The 16,034-nt window shown below is 46.3% G+C and overlaps 1 protein-coding gene across 2 annotated transcripts in view; it reads left to right on the top strand.

Moving 5' to 3' along the window:
- Positions 1-16,034, top strand: part of ido1 (indoleamine 2,3-dioxygenase 1) — a 73,350-nt gene that overhangs the window by 34,209 nt on the left and 23,107 nt on the right. For both annotated transcript variants that reach the window (XM_041210141.1, XM_041210140.1), the window contains exons 4-5: positions 2,416-2,534; positions 9,321-9,335. In XM_041210141.1, the coding sequence (XP_041066075.1) occupies positions 2,416-2,534; positions 9,321-9,335 (134 nt within the window). The remainder of the gene's footprint in view (positions 1-2,415; positions 2,535-9,320; positions 9,336-16,034) is intronic.

Here is a 16,034-nt window from a genome sequence, read left to right as displayed (position 1 = left end):
ACTCGAACACAATCTGCGACCTCATGGCCCGACATATCCCCGACTCTACCATTACCATCAAACAGGGGGAATCAACTTTGGTTCAATGAAGAGTGCAGGAGAGCCTGCCAAGAGCAGCCAGGCATACCTAAAAATAAGGTGTCGGCCTGGTGAAACTTCACGCCAGGACTACTTGCATGCCAAACAGCATAAGCAGCAAGTGATAAACCAAGCTAAGCTATCCCCCAACCAACAGATCAGATCTAAGTTCTGCAGTCTTGCCACATCCAGTCATGAATGGTGGTGGACTACTAAACAACTCACTGGAGGAGGAGGCTTCACAAATATCCCCATCCTTAATGAAGGTGGAGCCCAGCACATCAGTGCAAAAGATAAGGCTGAAGCATTTGCTACAATTTTCAGCCAGAAGTGCCAAGTGGATGATCCATCTCAGCCTCCTCCTGAGGTCCCGAGCATCACAGATGCCAGTCTTCAGCCAATTTGATTAACTCCACGTGATATCAAGAAATGGCTAAAGGCACTGGATACTTCAAAGGTTATTGGCCCTGACAATATTCCGGCAATAGTACTGAAGAATTGTGCTCCAGTACTTGCCACGCCCCTAGCTAAGCTGTTCCAGTACAGCTGCGACACAGGTATGTAACCAACTATTTTGAAAATTGCCCCGGTAAAATCCAACCCGGCCAATTACCGGCTCATCAGTCTACTCTCAATCATCAGTAATGGAAAGGGTCATCAATAGTGCTAACAAGCAGCACTTGCTTAGCAATACCTGCTCACTGATGCCCAGTTTGGGTTCCGCCAGGTTCACTCAGCTCCTGACCTCATTACAGCCTTGGTTCAAACATGGACAAAACAGCTGAACACCTGAGGTGAGGTGAGAGTTACTGCCCTTGACATCAAGGCTGCATTTGACTGAGTGTGGCATCAAGGAGCCCTAACAAAACTGAAATCAATGAGAATCAGGGGGAATACTCTCTGCTGGTTGGAGAGATACCTAGCACAAAGAAAGACGGTTCTGGTTGTTGGAGGTCAGTCATCTCATTTCCAGGACATCACTGCAGGAGTTCCTCAGGGTAGTGTCCTCGGACCAACCATCTTCAGCTGCTTCATCAATGACCTTCCTTCTATCATAAGGTCAGAAGTGGGGATGTTCGCTGATGATTGCACAATGCTCAGCACCATTCGTGACTCCTCAGATACTGAAGCAGTCCATGCCCAAATGCAGCAAGACCTGGACAATATCCAGGCTTGGACTGACAAGTGGCAAATAATATTCATGCCACACAAGTGTCAAGCAATGGCCATCTCCAGCAAGAGAGAATCCAACCATCGTCCCCTGATGTTCAATGGCATTACCATCGCTGAACTCCCCACTATCAACATCCTGGTGTTACCATTGACCAGAAACTTAACTGGGCTAGCCATATAAATACTGTGGCTACAAGAACAGGTCAGAGGCGAGGAATGCTGCGACAAGTGACTCACCTCCTGACTCCCCAAAACCTGTCCATCATCTACAAAGTACAAAGCAGAACTGTGATGGAATACTGCCCACTTGCCTGGATGAGTGCAGCTCCCACAACACTCAGGAAGCTTGACACCATCCAGGACAAAGCAGGCCGCATCCACATTGGCACCACATCCACAAACCTTCACTCTCTCTACCACTGATGCACAGTAGCAGCAGTGTGTACCATCTGCAAGATACACTGCAGGAATTCACGAAGGCTCTTTCGACAGCACCTTCCAAACCCATGGCCACTACCATCTAGGACAAAGGCAGCCGATAGATAGAAATACCACCAACTGGAAGTTCCCTCCAAGTCACTCACCATCCTGACTTGAAAATATATTGCTGTTCCTTCACTGTCACTGGGTCAAAATCCTGGAACTCCCTCTCTAACACCACTGTGGGTGTACCTATACCACATGGACTGCAGTGGTTCAAGAAGGCAGCTCACCACCACCTTCCCAAGGGCAACTAGGCATGGGCAATAAATGCCAGCCCAGCCAGCGAAGCCCGCATCCCATGAATGAATTTTTAAAAAATGACTCAGGAGTCTAGGATTAAGGGTCATAGTTGCAAGTTAAGGGATCTGTCTTTTAGGACAGAGGCGAGGAGAATTTTTTTCATTCAGAGGTTTGTGGATCTTTGGGATTCGCTGCCCCAGAGGGCTGTAGTTGATCAGTCAGTGAATATATTCAAGACCGAGACTGATAGATTTTTGGATTAGAAGGGAAAAGTGGATAGTGTTGGAAGGTGAAGTTTCTCCTCTGACTTTCTTTCTTCACTTATCATGTCTGAAGGTGACAGCTGTTGGGATATGCCACCTCATACTGACGGACAGAACAGGCTCAAAAAGCCAAATTGCCTATTCATGTTGATCCTTTTTATGTTATTTTCAATGCTAGGTGCTGCCTAAGAGCCTTGCAGTGCCATTCTGCGAAGTATCCAAAATCCTTGGGCTACCACCTATCTTAGTTCATGCAGACTGTGTTTTAACAAATTGGAAGAAAAAGGATCCCAATGAGTAAGAACTTTGATAGATTCTTCCATTTGTTTATAGGGACATATTTATTGTTGTGATGGTATTTTTTTTCCCTCTCAATGGATGTGGTAAATTGGTCTGGGTCTTGCAGGGCACCAGTTTCTCCTCTGACTTTCTTTCTCCACTTATCATGTCTAAAGATGACAGCTGTAGGGATATGCCACCTCATGTGCTGGCAGTCAATCAATACTTCAGGAAATCATACAGTCATCATGTGTGAGCCTTGGGATAGGAACTTGGAACCGAATATGGCCATTTCGTCCCTTGGGCCTGTTCCATCATTCAATAAGATCCTGCCTGATCTACAAACTAATCTCTTATCCTTTAATACCTTTGGTGAACAAAAATCTATCAATCTCAGAATTAAAATTAACTGATCTGGCATCAATTTAACTTACAGAATCAATTCCAAACTTCTACTATCCTTTGCATAAAAAAGTATTTCTGAATTCCACTCATGAAAGACCTGGCTCTAATTATTTAGACTATGACCCCCGGTCATAAATTCCTCAACAATGGGAACAGTTTCTCAGTATCTGCTCTATCACTTCCCTTTAATATCTCATTTGTGCATTTTAAGTCGGGTGGGAGAAAATATTCTTGAACTATAGTTTTCTTTTTCAAGCTGCTTCATCTGAAATCAAACCCTGCATAACTAGAAAATGAATCTGAGTGGCTCAGTACGATCCAGCAGTGCACTTATCCACTGTTGAGTTATGTTTCTATTATAACATACTTTACCAGACTTTGGCAGTAATGCGAATAAGCCATCAAAAAAAAATGTTTAGAATTTTTAACATTCAATTCAACCAAAAAGAAAAATAAATCTCACACTCTTTAAAAAAAATTTCTGAAAAAGGTAAAACTTGCCCTGATAACCGCCAAAGAGATATGCTAAGGGGATATTGAAGCAAGTTGCCTGTTATGTTGTGTGACCAAATAATTTACCAGTATAATAACACTAAAATCGATAAACACTAAGTATCTGAATTCTGATCCCTTAGTTAGATCTTGATAAAAGTTATGAAGTCAATTGCTTTCAGTGAAATTCTCTACTCATCACTGAGGTGAAACTAAAACTTTTGAAACTAAGGAACTTATATGAAGGAAGGCAACAGTTTTCATAGCTGACCCAGGAATTTTTACATCTCGGATTTTAGGCAGGTTTTTCACAATAAAAAAATGTCTTTGAGGAATTCCCAAGTGCTTTGACAACAAGACACTATTCAACTGTAATTATTTATGTGTAATTATCTATGCGGATGGAAAATGCAGAAACTTCCCAACTTCTGTGGGTTATTTTCATTCAGACTAAAAATGAAGTCTATTAGAATATTTTCTCTAGTATATCTCTATTAAATAATGTGATAACCACAGAAAATTTTCACACATTAATCCCCATTCAGTATTTCCTGGAAAAACTCAGCAGGTCTGGCAGCATCGGCGGAGAAGAAAAGAGTTGACATTTCGAGTCCTCATAACCCTTCAACAGAACTGAGTGAATATTAGAAGAGAGGTGAAATATAAGCTGGTTTAAAGTGGGGGGCGCGGTGGTGTGGTTGTAGGGACAATCAAGCAGTGATAGGAGCAGATAATCAAAAAATGTCACAGACAAAGGAACAAAGAAGTGTTGAAGGTGATGATATTATCTAAACGAATATGCTAATTAAGAATGGATGGCAGGGCACTCAAGGTACAGCTCCAGTGGGGGTGGGGTGGAAAGACTAGCAGGGCATACAAGATTTAAAAATAATGGAAATAGGTAGGAAAAAAAAAATCTATATAAATTATTGGAAAAAACAAAAGGAAAGGGGAAGAAATGGAAAGGGGGTGGGGATGGAGGAGGGAGTTCAAGATCTAAAGTTGTTGAATTCAATATTCAGTCCAGAAGGCTGTAAAGTGCCTAGTCGGAAGATGAGGTGCTGTTCCTCCAGTTTGTGTCGGGCTTCACTGGAACAATGCAGCAAGCCAAGGACAGACATGTGGGCAAGAGAGCAGGGTGGAGTGTTAAAATGGCAAGCCACAGGGAGGTTTGGGTCTTTCTTGCAGACAGACCGCAGGTGTTCTGCAAAGCAGTCGCCCAGTTTATGTTTGGTCTCTCCAATGTAGAGGAGACTGCATTGGGAGCAACGAATGCAGTAGACTAAGTTGGGGGAAATGCAAGTGAAATGCTGCTTCACTTGAAAGGAGTGTTTGGGACCTTGGACAGTGAGGAGAGAGGAAGTGAAGGGGCAGGTGTTGCATCTTTTACGTGGGCATGGAGAGGTGCCCTAGGTAGGGGTTGAGGAGTAGGGGGTGATGGAGGAGTGGACCAGGGTGTCCTGGAGGGAACGATCCCTACGGAATGCCACCGGTGGGGGTGAAGGGAAGATGTGTTTGGTGGTGGCATCATGCTAGAGTTGGCGGAAATGGCGGAGGATGATCCTTTGAATGCGGAGGCTGGTGGAGTGATAAATGAGGACAAGGGGGACCCTATCATGTCTCTGGGAGGGAGGAGAAGGCATGAGGGCGGATGCGCAGGAGATGGGCCGGACACGGTTGAGGGACCTGTCAACGAGGTAGCTGTGGAAGTCGGTAGGCTTGTAATGGATATTGGTGAACAGTCTATCACCAGAAATTGAGGCAGAGAGGTCAAGGAAGGGAAGGGAAGTGTCAGAAATGGACCAAGTGAAAATGATGGAGGGGTGGAGATTGGAAGCAAAATTAATAAATTTTTCCAAGTCCCGATGAGAGCATGAAGCAGCACCGAAGTAATCATCGATGTGCCAGAGAAAGAGTTGTGGGAGGGGGCCGGAGTAGGACTGAAACAAGGAATGTTCCACATACCCCATAAAGAGACAGGCACAGCTGGGGCCCATGCAGGTACCCATAGCCACACCTTTTAGTTGGAGGAAATGGGAGGAGTTAAAGGAGAAACTGGTCAGTGTGAGAACAAGTTCGGCCAGACAGAGGAGAGTAGTGGTGGATGGGGATTGTTCGGGCCCCTGTTCGAGGAAGAAGCTAAGGGCCCTCAGACCATCCTGGTGGGGGATGGAGGTGTAGAGGGATTGGACATCCATGGTGAAGAGGAAGCATTTGGGGCCAGGGAACTAGAAATTGTTGATGTGACGTAAGGTGTTAGAGGAATCACGGATGTAGGTGGGAAGGGACTGGACAAGGGGAGAGAGAAGGGAGTCAAGATAATGAGAAATGAGTTCCGTGGGGCAGGAACAGCCTGACACGATCGGTCTACTGGGCCAGTTCTGTTTGTGGATTTTGGGTAGGAGGTAGAAGCGGGCCATCCGAGGTTGGGCGACTATCAGGTTGGAAGCTGTGGGAGGAAGATCTCCAGAGGAGATGAGGTCAGTGACAGTCCTGGAAACAATGGCTTGATGTTCAGTGGTGGGTTCATGGTCCAGGGAGAGGTAGGAGGAAGTGTCTCGTTGCATTCTGAGATCCACACTCAGTGCCATGCGCCGCCATATGAACACACTTGACCTCTCCCTCCAGCAGCACCGCTGCACCCTTTTTCAAAGCTGTGCGTGCCCCCAGTTTCATTTTATTCTTCGTCTCGTCCGACGACGCAACAAGAAACTTTTTCTCTTTCTCTCAAGTGCTAAGGAACGCAAGCTCCAACAACTCATCGACACCAACACCCATCTAGGACCCTCCAACCCTGCCAGTCCCTCTGTCCCCACCCCATCTTCCAATCCCAGCCCCGGCCATGTATTCACTATACCCCCGACCTTCCCCTCTCCGACGCTGAACGTTCAGTGCTCAGCAAAGGACTTAGTTTCGTACCCTTACGCCCTCATCTCAATGAATTTTGGGCTCGGCATGATGCTGAACTCTTCTTCTGCCGCCTTCGTCTCCATGCTCACTTCTTTGGGCAGGAGTCCTCTGCCCATTCAATGGATCCTTTTACCCACCTCCAATATTCTCCCTCCACCTGGCCCCTCCCTCTGGATTCTTACCTTCTCTTGACCTATTCATTGAGAAATGTCGGCGCGACATTAGTCGTCTCAATTTCTCTGCTCCTCTCACCCATTCTAATCTGCCTCTCTCTGAACTTACTGCACTCCGTTCTCTCAGCTCCAACCCCAACATTGTCATCAAACCCGCTGACAAGGGTGGTGCTGTTGTTGTCTGGTGCACTAACCTCTACCTTGCGGAGGCTGAGCATCAACTCGCAGACACTTTCTCCTACCTCACCCTGGACCATGAACCTACCACTGAACATCAAGCCATTGTTTCCAGGACTGTCACTGACCTCATCTCCTCTGGAGATCTTCCTCCCACAGCTTCCAACCTGATAGTCGCCCAACCTCGGATGGCCCGCTTCTACCTCCTACCCAAAATCCATAAACAGAACTGGCCCAGTAGACCGATCGTGTCAGCCTGTTCCTGCCCCACGGAACTCATTTCTCGTTATCTTGACTCCCTTCTCTCTCCCCTTGTCCAGTCCCTCCCCACCTACATCCGTGATTCCTCTGACACCTTACGTCACATCAACAATTTCTAGTTCCCTGGCTCCAACTGCTTCCTCTTCACCATGGATGTCCAATCCCACTACACCTCCATCCCCCACCAGGATGGTCTGAGGGCCCTTAGCTTCTTCCTCGAACAGAGGCCCGAACAATCCCCATCCACCACTACTCTCCTCCGTCTGGCTGAACTTGTTCTCACACTGAACAGTTTCTCCTTTAACTCCTCCCATTTCCTCCAAATAAAAGGTGTGGCTATGGGTACCTGCATGGACCCCAGCTATGCCTGTCTCTTTATGGGGTATGTGGAACATTCCTTGTTCCAGTCCTACTCCGGCCCCCTCCCACAACTCTTTCTCCGGTACATCGATGATTACTTCAGTGCTGCTTCATGCTCTTGTCGGGACTTGGAAAAATTTATTAATTTTGCTTCCAAACTCCACCCTTCCATCATTTTCACATGGCCCATCTCTGACACTTCCCTTCCTTTCCTTGACTTCTCTGTCTCAATTTCTGGTGATAGACTGTCCACCAATATCCATTACAAGCCTACTGACTCCCACATTTACCTCAACTAACGCTTCTTACACCGCGCTTCCTGTAAGGACTCCATCCCATTCTCTCAGTTCCTTCGCCTCCGTCGCATCTGTTCTGATGATGCTACCTTCAAAAACAGTTCCTCTGACATGTCCTCCTTCTTCCTTAACCGAGGTTTTCTACCCACGGTCGTTGACAGGGCCCTCAACTGTGTTCGGCCCATCTCCTGCGCATCCGCCCTCATGCCTTCTCCTCCCTCCCAGAAACATGATAGGGTCCCCCTTGTCCTCATTTATCACCCCACCCGCCTCCGCATTCAAAAGATCATCCTCCACCATTTCCGCCAACTCCAGCATGATGCCACCACCAAACACATCTTCCCTTCACCCCCACCGGTGGCATTCCATAGGGATCATTCCCTCCGGGACACCCTGGTCCACTCCTCCATCGCCCCCTACTCCTCAACCCCTACCTAGGGCACCTCCCCATGCCCACGCAAAAGATGCAACACCTGCCCCTTCATTTCCTCTCTCCTCACCGTCCAAGGGCCCAAACACTCCTTTCAAGTGAAGCAGCATTTCACTTGCATTTCCCCCAACTTAGACTCCTGCATTCGTTGCTCCCAATGTGGTCTCCTCTATATTGGAGAGACCAAACGTAAACTGGGCAACCGCTTTGCAGAACACCTGCGGTCTGTCCGCAAGAAAGACCCAAACCTCCCTGTTGCTTGCCATTTTAACACTCCACCCTGCTCTCTTGCCCACATGTCTGTCCTTGGCTTGCTGCATTGTTCCAGCGAAGCCCGACACAAACTGGAGGAACAGCACCTCATCTTCCGACTAGGCACTTTACAGCCTTCCGGACTGAATATTGAATTCAACAACTTTAGATCTTGAACTCCCTCCTCCATCCCCACCCCCTTTCCATTTCTTCCCCCTTCCTTTTGTTTTTTCCAATAATTTACATAGATTTTTCTTTTCCCACCTATTTCCATTATTTTTAAATCTTGTATGCCCTGCTAGACTTTCCACCCCACCCCCACTGGAGCTGTACCTTGAGTGCCCTGCCATCCATTCTTAATTAGCACATTCGTTTAGATAATATCACCACCTTCAACACTTCTTTGTTCCTTTGTCTGTGACATCTTTTGATTAACTGCTCCTACCACTGCTTGCTTGTCCCTACAACCACACCAACCCCTCCCCCCACCCACCTTAAACCAGCTTATATTTCCCCCCTCTTCTAATATTCACTCAGTTCTGTTGAAGGGTCATGAGGACTCGAAACGTCAACTCTTTTCTTCTCCGCCGATGCTGCTAGACCTGCTGAGTTTTTCCAGGTAATTCTGTTTTTGTTTTTGATTTCCAGCATCCGCAGTTTTTTGTTTTTATACCTATTCAGTATTTGCTTTATTCACAGATTGCGAGATAAAGTACTAAGGAAACCCTAGTTTCAAAGCTCCACCCTAAAGCGTTGGCTTTGAGAAATGCAAATGAAAATAAATAATTGATCGCAAGATTCTGGGCAAAGACAATCCTTACTGCACCCGCCTCTGGTGGCTAGCCTTTATTTCCTGCTTTATGAGAGTGTTTGTATTAATTGTGGTCCAAAGCCATCTCACTTTCCATGTCAAAAGTCTCAGCTTGCATGTTAAAAAAAGTATGTAAATTTCTATGACAGCTGCTAATTTTGCTTTTTAATATAAATTGCAGAACATGCTAACTTTTTTTTTATTCCTTTCACATAAATCTTTGGTGAATATTTCCAGGGAAATAGAGCTGAGGTAAGTAAGTACTATTGTTGTCCTGAACCCCTTCTAAATAACGTCTTTCAAATTAGGAAACAATATACATCAGCAGTGCGGTGCCAGAATGAATAGCCTCCTCTCAAATCTGAGCCAGGCGCAACGTTCTCTCGTTCTGCAGTTCAGTGAAAACAAGTCTACAAAGTTCAATTTCTTTCCAACATATAAAGAAAGGTTGAAGGGAAATCGATCTGGGTCTTTAAAATGCTGAGATACGAACACAATAAATAATTTGGTTAACTTGGTATGTTGGGCTTCGCTCAACCAGCTTTGGGCTCAGGAGAGACATTTGCAGAATTTTCTATTTGGAGGTTAAAATGGGTGGAGCCAAATCTATAACCAGCAGATTGTTGTGGTTTGATAAAGAGCAAATTGCAGGCCAAATAGTCTTTTTGCATTCCATACTTTTTCAAATTTTAAGGTAGCTTTATAATTCAGTGTGCATAAGCTTCCATCTTTTGGTGTGGGGAGGGAATATAACTTAATCTCACTAAATTTACTTCTGTTATTTAATCAAACTTTAGATGAACATGAATTTGCTTGTCCTCGTTTGCACAATGATTGTGGAATTTGATATCTTATTTTTGAAAGATAGTGATCAAGTTCCAGGCTGAATTTTCCCTATTAATTCCCAGATCAGATGAAAAGAATTTAAGTCTCCTCTCCCTGATGGTTTGTAAGGGTCCAACATGAAATGCATTTCAGAAGTCTCAATTCACTTCCACTTGACAAGATCAGAAGCAAATCTGTGCACAATTTGGAACAACCAACATTTACTTGTGTTTTTTTAAGTATCCCATTAAAATCACTGTAGAATAATGCATGACTCTGGTATCAGAATGAAATGTGATCAGAGTGGCACAATGGATATGCATCATGTTGGCTTCATGAGTGTTGTTTCATTACTGTTATTCATGCTTCTCTACAGCAGGCAAGAGTCCTATTCCTCAGGTTGACAGAACCTGTGCTAAAATGAATGTCTGTTGCAAGCCTAGTTATCCTGGCTATATAGACAGATTGAACCAGTTGTTGAGAAAACTGGCACACTCACAGATATAAACTGTGATGTCCGGCATCTATATGCTGTGTATTCAAGCAGCATTCTGAGTTTCCAGGGTGTACAGCTGGTATGGTCTGGAGAACACAACTGAAGCATGTTAGCTTTTACCGGCATCCATTCTGCAAAGGCAAGCATAACCACAGAATGTATCAGCAATTTTATGCAAAATAAATGCAAGGATTATCCTGTGGAGAATGAAAATGTTGATGCTGGATGCAATTGTGGTTGTTTTTCAAAGACTGGCTAATGGATATTTAGATGGAACCTTTAGAAGGAACACTCTATCCCTGCTGTGTTTAATCCCAGAGTTCTTGAGTTGATACTGCATGCTAAAATTATGTAAGTCCCCAGTTGCAGCAGCTATCTTTTTGACAGCAATGAAGGTTCACCCAAGAAAGCTTGAATATAAGATGACTACTTTTGAATTTATTTTTCTCCAATTTTCTTTTTTTGGGTCTCTTGTCACTGGAATAGTTCTTTAGTGCACCCCTTTTGAGATGTACAGTCTTGCTGCCTGATATCTAATGATTGTTTCCCTAGCATATGGCCCAGTCCACACCTTATGCTCATCCAGACACTGAAAACCAACTATCCTCTCTCATGATTACTGCTTTGGTAGTGACTCTGTCAATCATTATGCCCATCCTCTTTAGAACTCTGCCCGCCTCTGTAGTTGCCCTTTGATTTCTCCACCCAGTTCCTTCATTTTTCCTGAAATAAAAATGGAAAATACTTGTTCTGTAGAAGGACCTATACTCAACATTATGTTTTCTCTTGTCAAATGCTAACTAACCTGAAAGGAATTAAAACAGAATTACCTGGAAAAACTCAGCAGGTCTGGCAGCATCGGCAGAGAAGAAAAGAGTTGACGTTTCGAGTCCTCATGACCCTTCGACAGAACTTGATTTCGAGTCCAAGAAAGAGTTGAAATATAAGCTGGTTTAAGGTGTGTGTGTGGGGGGCGGAGAGATAGAGAGAGAGAGAGAGAGAGAGGTGGGGGGGTGGTGGTGTGGTTGTAGGGACAAACAAGAAGTGATAGAAGCAGATCATCAAAAGATGTCAATGAAAATAGTACAATAGAACACATAGGTGTTAAAGTTAAAGTTGGTGATATTATCTAAACGAATGTGCTAATTAAGAATGGATGGTAGGGCACTCAAGGTATAGCACTAGTGGGGTTTTTTTTTATTTTTTTTTAAAATTTTTTTTTAAATAATGGAAATAGGTGGGAAAAGGAAAATCTTTATAACTTATTGGAAAAAAAAAGGAAGGGGGAAACATAAAGGGGGTGGGGATGGGGGAGGGAGCTCACGACCTAAAGTTGTTGAATTCAATATTCAGTCCGGAAGGCTGTAAAGTCCCTAGTCGGAAGATGAGGTGTTGTTCCTCCAGTTTGCATTGGGCTTCACTGGAACAATGCAGCAAGCCAAGGACAGACATGTGGGCAAGAGAGCAGGGTGGAGTGTTAAAATAGCAAGCAACAGGGAGGTTTGGGTCTTTCTTGCGGACAGACCGCAGGTGTTCTGCAAAGCGGTCGCCCAGTTTACGTTTGGTCTCTCCAATATAGAGGAGACCGCATTGGGAGCAACGAATGCAGGAGTCTAAGTTGGCAGAAATGCAAGTGAAATGCTGCTTCACTTGAAAGGAGTGTTTGGGCCCTTGGACGGTGAGGAGAGACGAAATGAAGGGGCGGGTGTTGCATCTTTTGCGTGGGCATGGGGAGGTGCCCTAGGTAGGGGTTGAGGAGTAGGGGGCGATGGAGGAGTGGACCAGGGTGTCCCGGAGGGAATGATCCCTATGGAATGCCACCGGTGGGGGTGAAGGGAAGATGTGTTTGGTGGTGGCATCATGCTGGAGTTGGCGGAAATGGTGGAGGATGATCCTTTGAATGCGGAGGCTGGTGGGGTGATAAGTGAGGACAAGGGGGACCCTATCATGTTTCTGGGAGGGAGGAGAAGGCGTGAGGGCGGATGCGCGGGAGATGGGCTGGACACGGTTGAGGGCCCTGTCAACGACCGTGGGTGGAAAACCTCGGTTAAGGAAGAAGGAGGAAATGTCAGAGGAACTGTTTTTGAATGTACCATCATCAGAACAGATGCGACGGAGGCGAAGGAACTGAGAGAATGGGATGGAGTCCTTACAGGAAGCGGGGTGTGAGGAGCTGTAGTCGAGATAGCTGTGGGAGTCGGTGGGTTTGTAATGGATATTGGTGGACAGTCTATCACCAGAGATTGAGACAGAGAGGTCAAGGAAGGGAAGGGAAGTGTCAGAAATGGACCACGTGAAAATGATGGAGGGGTGGAGATTGGAAGCAAAATTAATAAATTTTTCCAAGTCCCGACGAGAGCATGAAGCGGCACCGAAGTAATCATCGATGTACCGGAGAAAGAGTTGTGGAAGGGGGCCGGAGTAGGACTGCAACAAGGAATGTTCCACATACCCCATAAAGAGACAGGCATAGCTGGGGCCCATGCGGGTACCCATAGCTACACCTCTTATTTGGAGGAAGTGAGAGGAGTTGAAGGAGAAATTGTTCAGCATGAGAACAAGTTCAGCCAGACGGAGGAAAGTAGTGCACAATTTTTGTAGCGCCCAATCCGAGTTTTTACGTGGCTCGTCCACGTTGTGTCTTAACTCCAGGAAACCACAGCCAAGGGTGGCGAAAAAGTCGCCGCCGAGGGCCGCGAATCAGGTGGAAACGGAGCTCTAGGTCGCTTGGTCTTGATTTTCAGCCCGTTAAAATTTGGCAAGCGTGGATGTTTGTCACTTAAGTAGCGATGAAACCAGGAAGCCGGTCACATGGTTAGTGGTCCAAAGACCTACCCTGAATTACATCATCTGATGTGTGTTACTTTATTAATTATTTATTTACATTAACAAAGGAAAAAGCCGTAATTTAGTTAATATAATTGTAACTAACATTAAGTAACACTACCAAATAGTTAAACAGGGTAAAATAACTAATCAAAATGCCAAACAACTTAGGTTCACTTAACCCTTATTTACAAATAGTCCACCTTACCCGCCCACCGGGGATCAGGCGTTAGGCCTCCCACCCTGGAGATATACAATACCCATTTCGTGCGGCCTCTCCGTCCTCCATCTTGGGTCTTGTGACATCTCTATGGGTGGTCTCTGTGAGACAATTCTCTGACTACTGGACCACCTCTCTCTCTCTCTCTCTCTATCTCTCCGCCCCCCACACACACACCTTAAACCAGCTTATATTTCAACTCTTTCTTGGACTCGAACTCAAGTTCTGTCGAATGGTCAAGAGGACTCGAAACATCAATTCTTTTCTTCTCCGCCGATGCTACCAGACCTGCTGAGTTTTTCCAGGTAATTCTGTTTTTGTTTTGGATTTCCAGCATCCGCAGTTTTTTTGTTTTTATCTCTGTGTTTAATTGACTGCCACTGCTCTTCAAGAAATGCCTACCTCCTTGAAGAAGTTCTGTTCCTCTCTGCGACAAGATTTCCGTATCTCTCTGTTGCCTTGCTCACCTTCCTTGCTTTCCATTTCCCTCCTAGTGTTTGACAAGGTGTTTACTTAAACCCGCTTTCACAGCCATATCTCCTTTCTCAGTGACTGTCTCCGTCTCCGACCTACCCCACGTGGATTTCAACTGAAATTCCACCCCTCATGTTTCGAACCCACCCAGGATTACAGGTATCTCCGGGACATAAAACGTTTCTCGGACTGCTGTTCCCGTCACATTATGAAATCCACACTCAGTGCCATGCGCCGCCATATGAACACACTCGACCTCTCCCTCCAGCAGCACCGCCGTACCCTTTTTCAAAGCCGCGCGTGCCCACAGTTTCATTTTATCCTTCGGCTCATCCAACGCCTCAACAAGAAACATTTTCTCTTTCTCTCAAGTGCTAAGGAACGCAAGCTCCAACAACTCATCGACACCAACACCCATCTAGGACCCTCCACCCCTGCCAGTCCCTCCGTCCCCACCCTTTCTTCCAATCCCAACCCCAGCCGTGTATTCACTATACCCCCTGACCTTCCCCTCTCCGATGCTGAACGTTCAGTGCTCAGCAAAGGACTTAGTTTCATACCCTTACGCCCTCACCTCAATGAATTTTGGGATCGGCATGATACTGAACTCTTCTTCCGCCGTCTTCGTCTCCGGGCTCACTTCTTTGGGCAGGAGTCCTCTCCCAGTTCAACGGATCCTTTTACCCATCTCCAATATTCTCCCTCCACCTGGACCCCTCCCTCTGGATTCTTACCTTCTCTCGATCTTTTCATCGAGAACTGTCAGCGCGACATTAGTCGTCTCAATTTCTCTGCTCCTCTCACCCATTCTAACCTGTCTCTCTCTGAATTTACTGCACTCCATTCTCTCAGGTCCAACCCTGACATTGTCATCAAACCCGCTGACAAGGGTGGTGCTGTTGTTGTCTGGCGCACTGACCTCTACCTCGCGGAGGCTGAGTGTCAACTCGCAGACACTTCCTCCTACCTCTCCCTGGACCATGACCCCACCACTGAACATCAAGCCATTGTTTCCAGAACTGTCACTGACCTCATCTCCTCTGGGGATCTCCCTCCCACAGCTTCCGACCTGATAGTCGCCCAACCTCGGACGGCCCGCTTCTATCTCCTACCCAAAATCCACAAACAGAACTGCCCCGGTAGACCGATCGTCTCAGCTTGCTCCTGCCCCACAGAACTCATTTCTCGTTATCTTGACTCCCTTCTCTCTCCCCTTGTCCAGTCCCTTCCCACCTACATCCGTGATTCCTCTGACACCTTACGTCACATCAACAATTTCCAGTTCCCTGGCCCCAACCGCTTCCTCTTCACCATGGACGTCCAATCCCTCTACACCTCCATCCCCCACCAGGATGGTCTGAGGGCCCTTAGCTTCTTCCTTGAACAGAGGCCCGAACAATCCCCATCCACCACTACTCTCCTCCGTCTGGCTGAACTTGTTCTCACGCTGAACAATTTCTCCTTCAACTCCTCTCACTTCCTCCAAATAAAAGGTGTGGCTATGGGTACCTGCATGGGCCCCAGCTATGCCTGTCTCTTTATGGGGTATGTGGAACATTCCTTGTTGCAGTCCTACTCCGGCCCCCTTCCACAACTCTTTCTCCGGTACATCGATGGTTACTTCGGTGCCGCTTCATGCTCTCGTCGGGACTTGGAAAAATTTATTAATTTTGCTTCCAATCTCCACCCCTCCATCATTTTCACGTGGTCCATCTCTGACACTTCCCTTCCCTTCCTTGACCTCTCTGTCTCAATCTCTGGTGATAGACTGTCCACCAATATCCATTACAAACCCACCGACTCCCACAGCTATCTCGACTACAGCTCCTCACACCCCGCTTCCTGTAAGGACTCCATTCCATTCTCTCAGTTCCTTCGCCTCCGTCGCATCTGTTCTGATGATGCTACATTCAAAAACAGTTCCTCTGACATTTCCTCCTTCTTCCTTAACCGAGGTTTTCCACCCACGGTCGTTGACAGGGCCCTCAACCGTGTCCAGCCCATCTCCCGCACATCCGCCCTCACGCCTTCTCCTCCCTCCCAGAAACATGATAGGGTCCCCCTTGTCCTCACTTTTCGCCCCACCAGCCTCCGCATTCAAAGGATCATC

Source organism: Carcharodon carcharias, chromosome 17, assembly GCF_017639515.1.
Source record: "Carcharodon carcharias isolate sCarCar2 chromosome 17, sCarCar2.pri, whole genome shotgun sequence".
NCBI lineage: Eukaryota > Metazoa > Chordata > Chondrichthyes > Lamniformes > Lamnidae > Carcharodon > Carcharodon carcharias.
The sequence above is the reverse complement of the archived record's forward strand: the minus strand, read 5'-3'. Positions and strand labels throughout refer to the sequence as shown.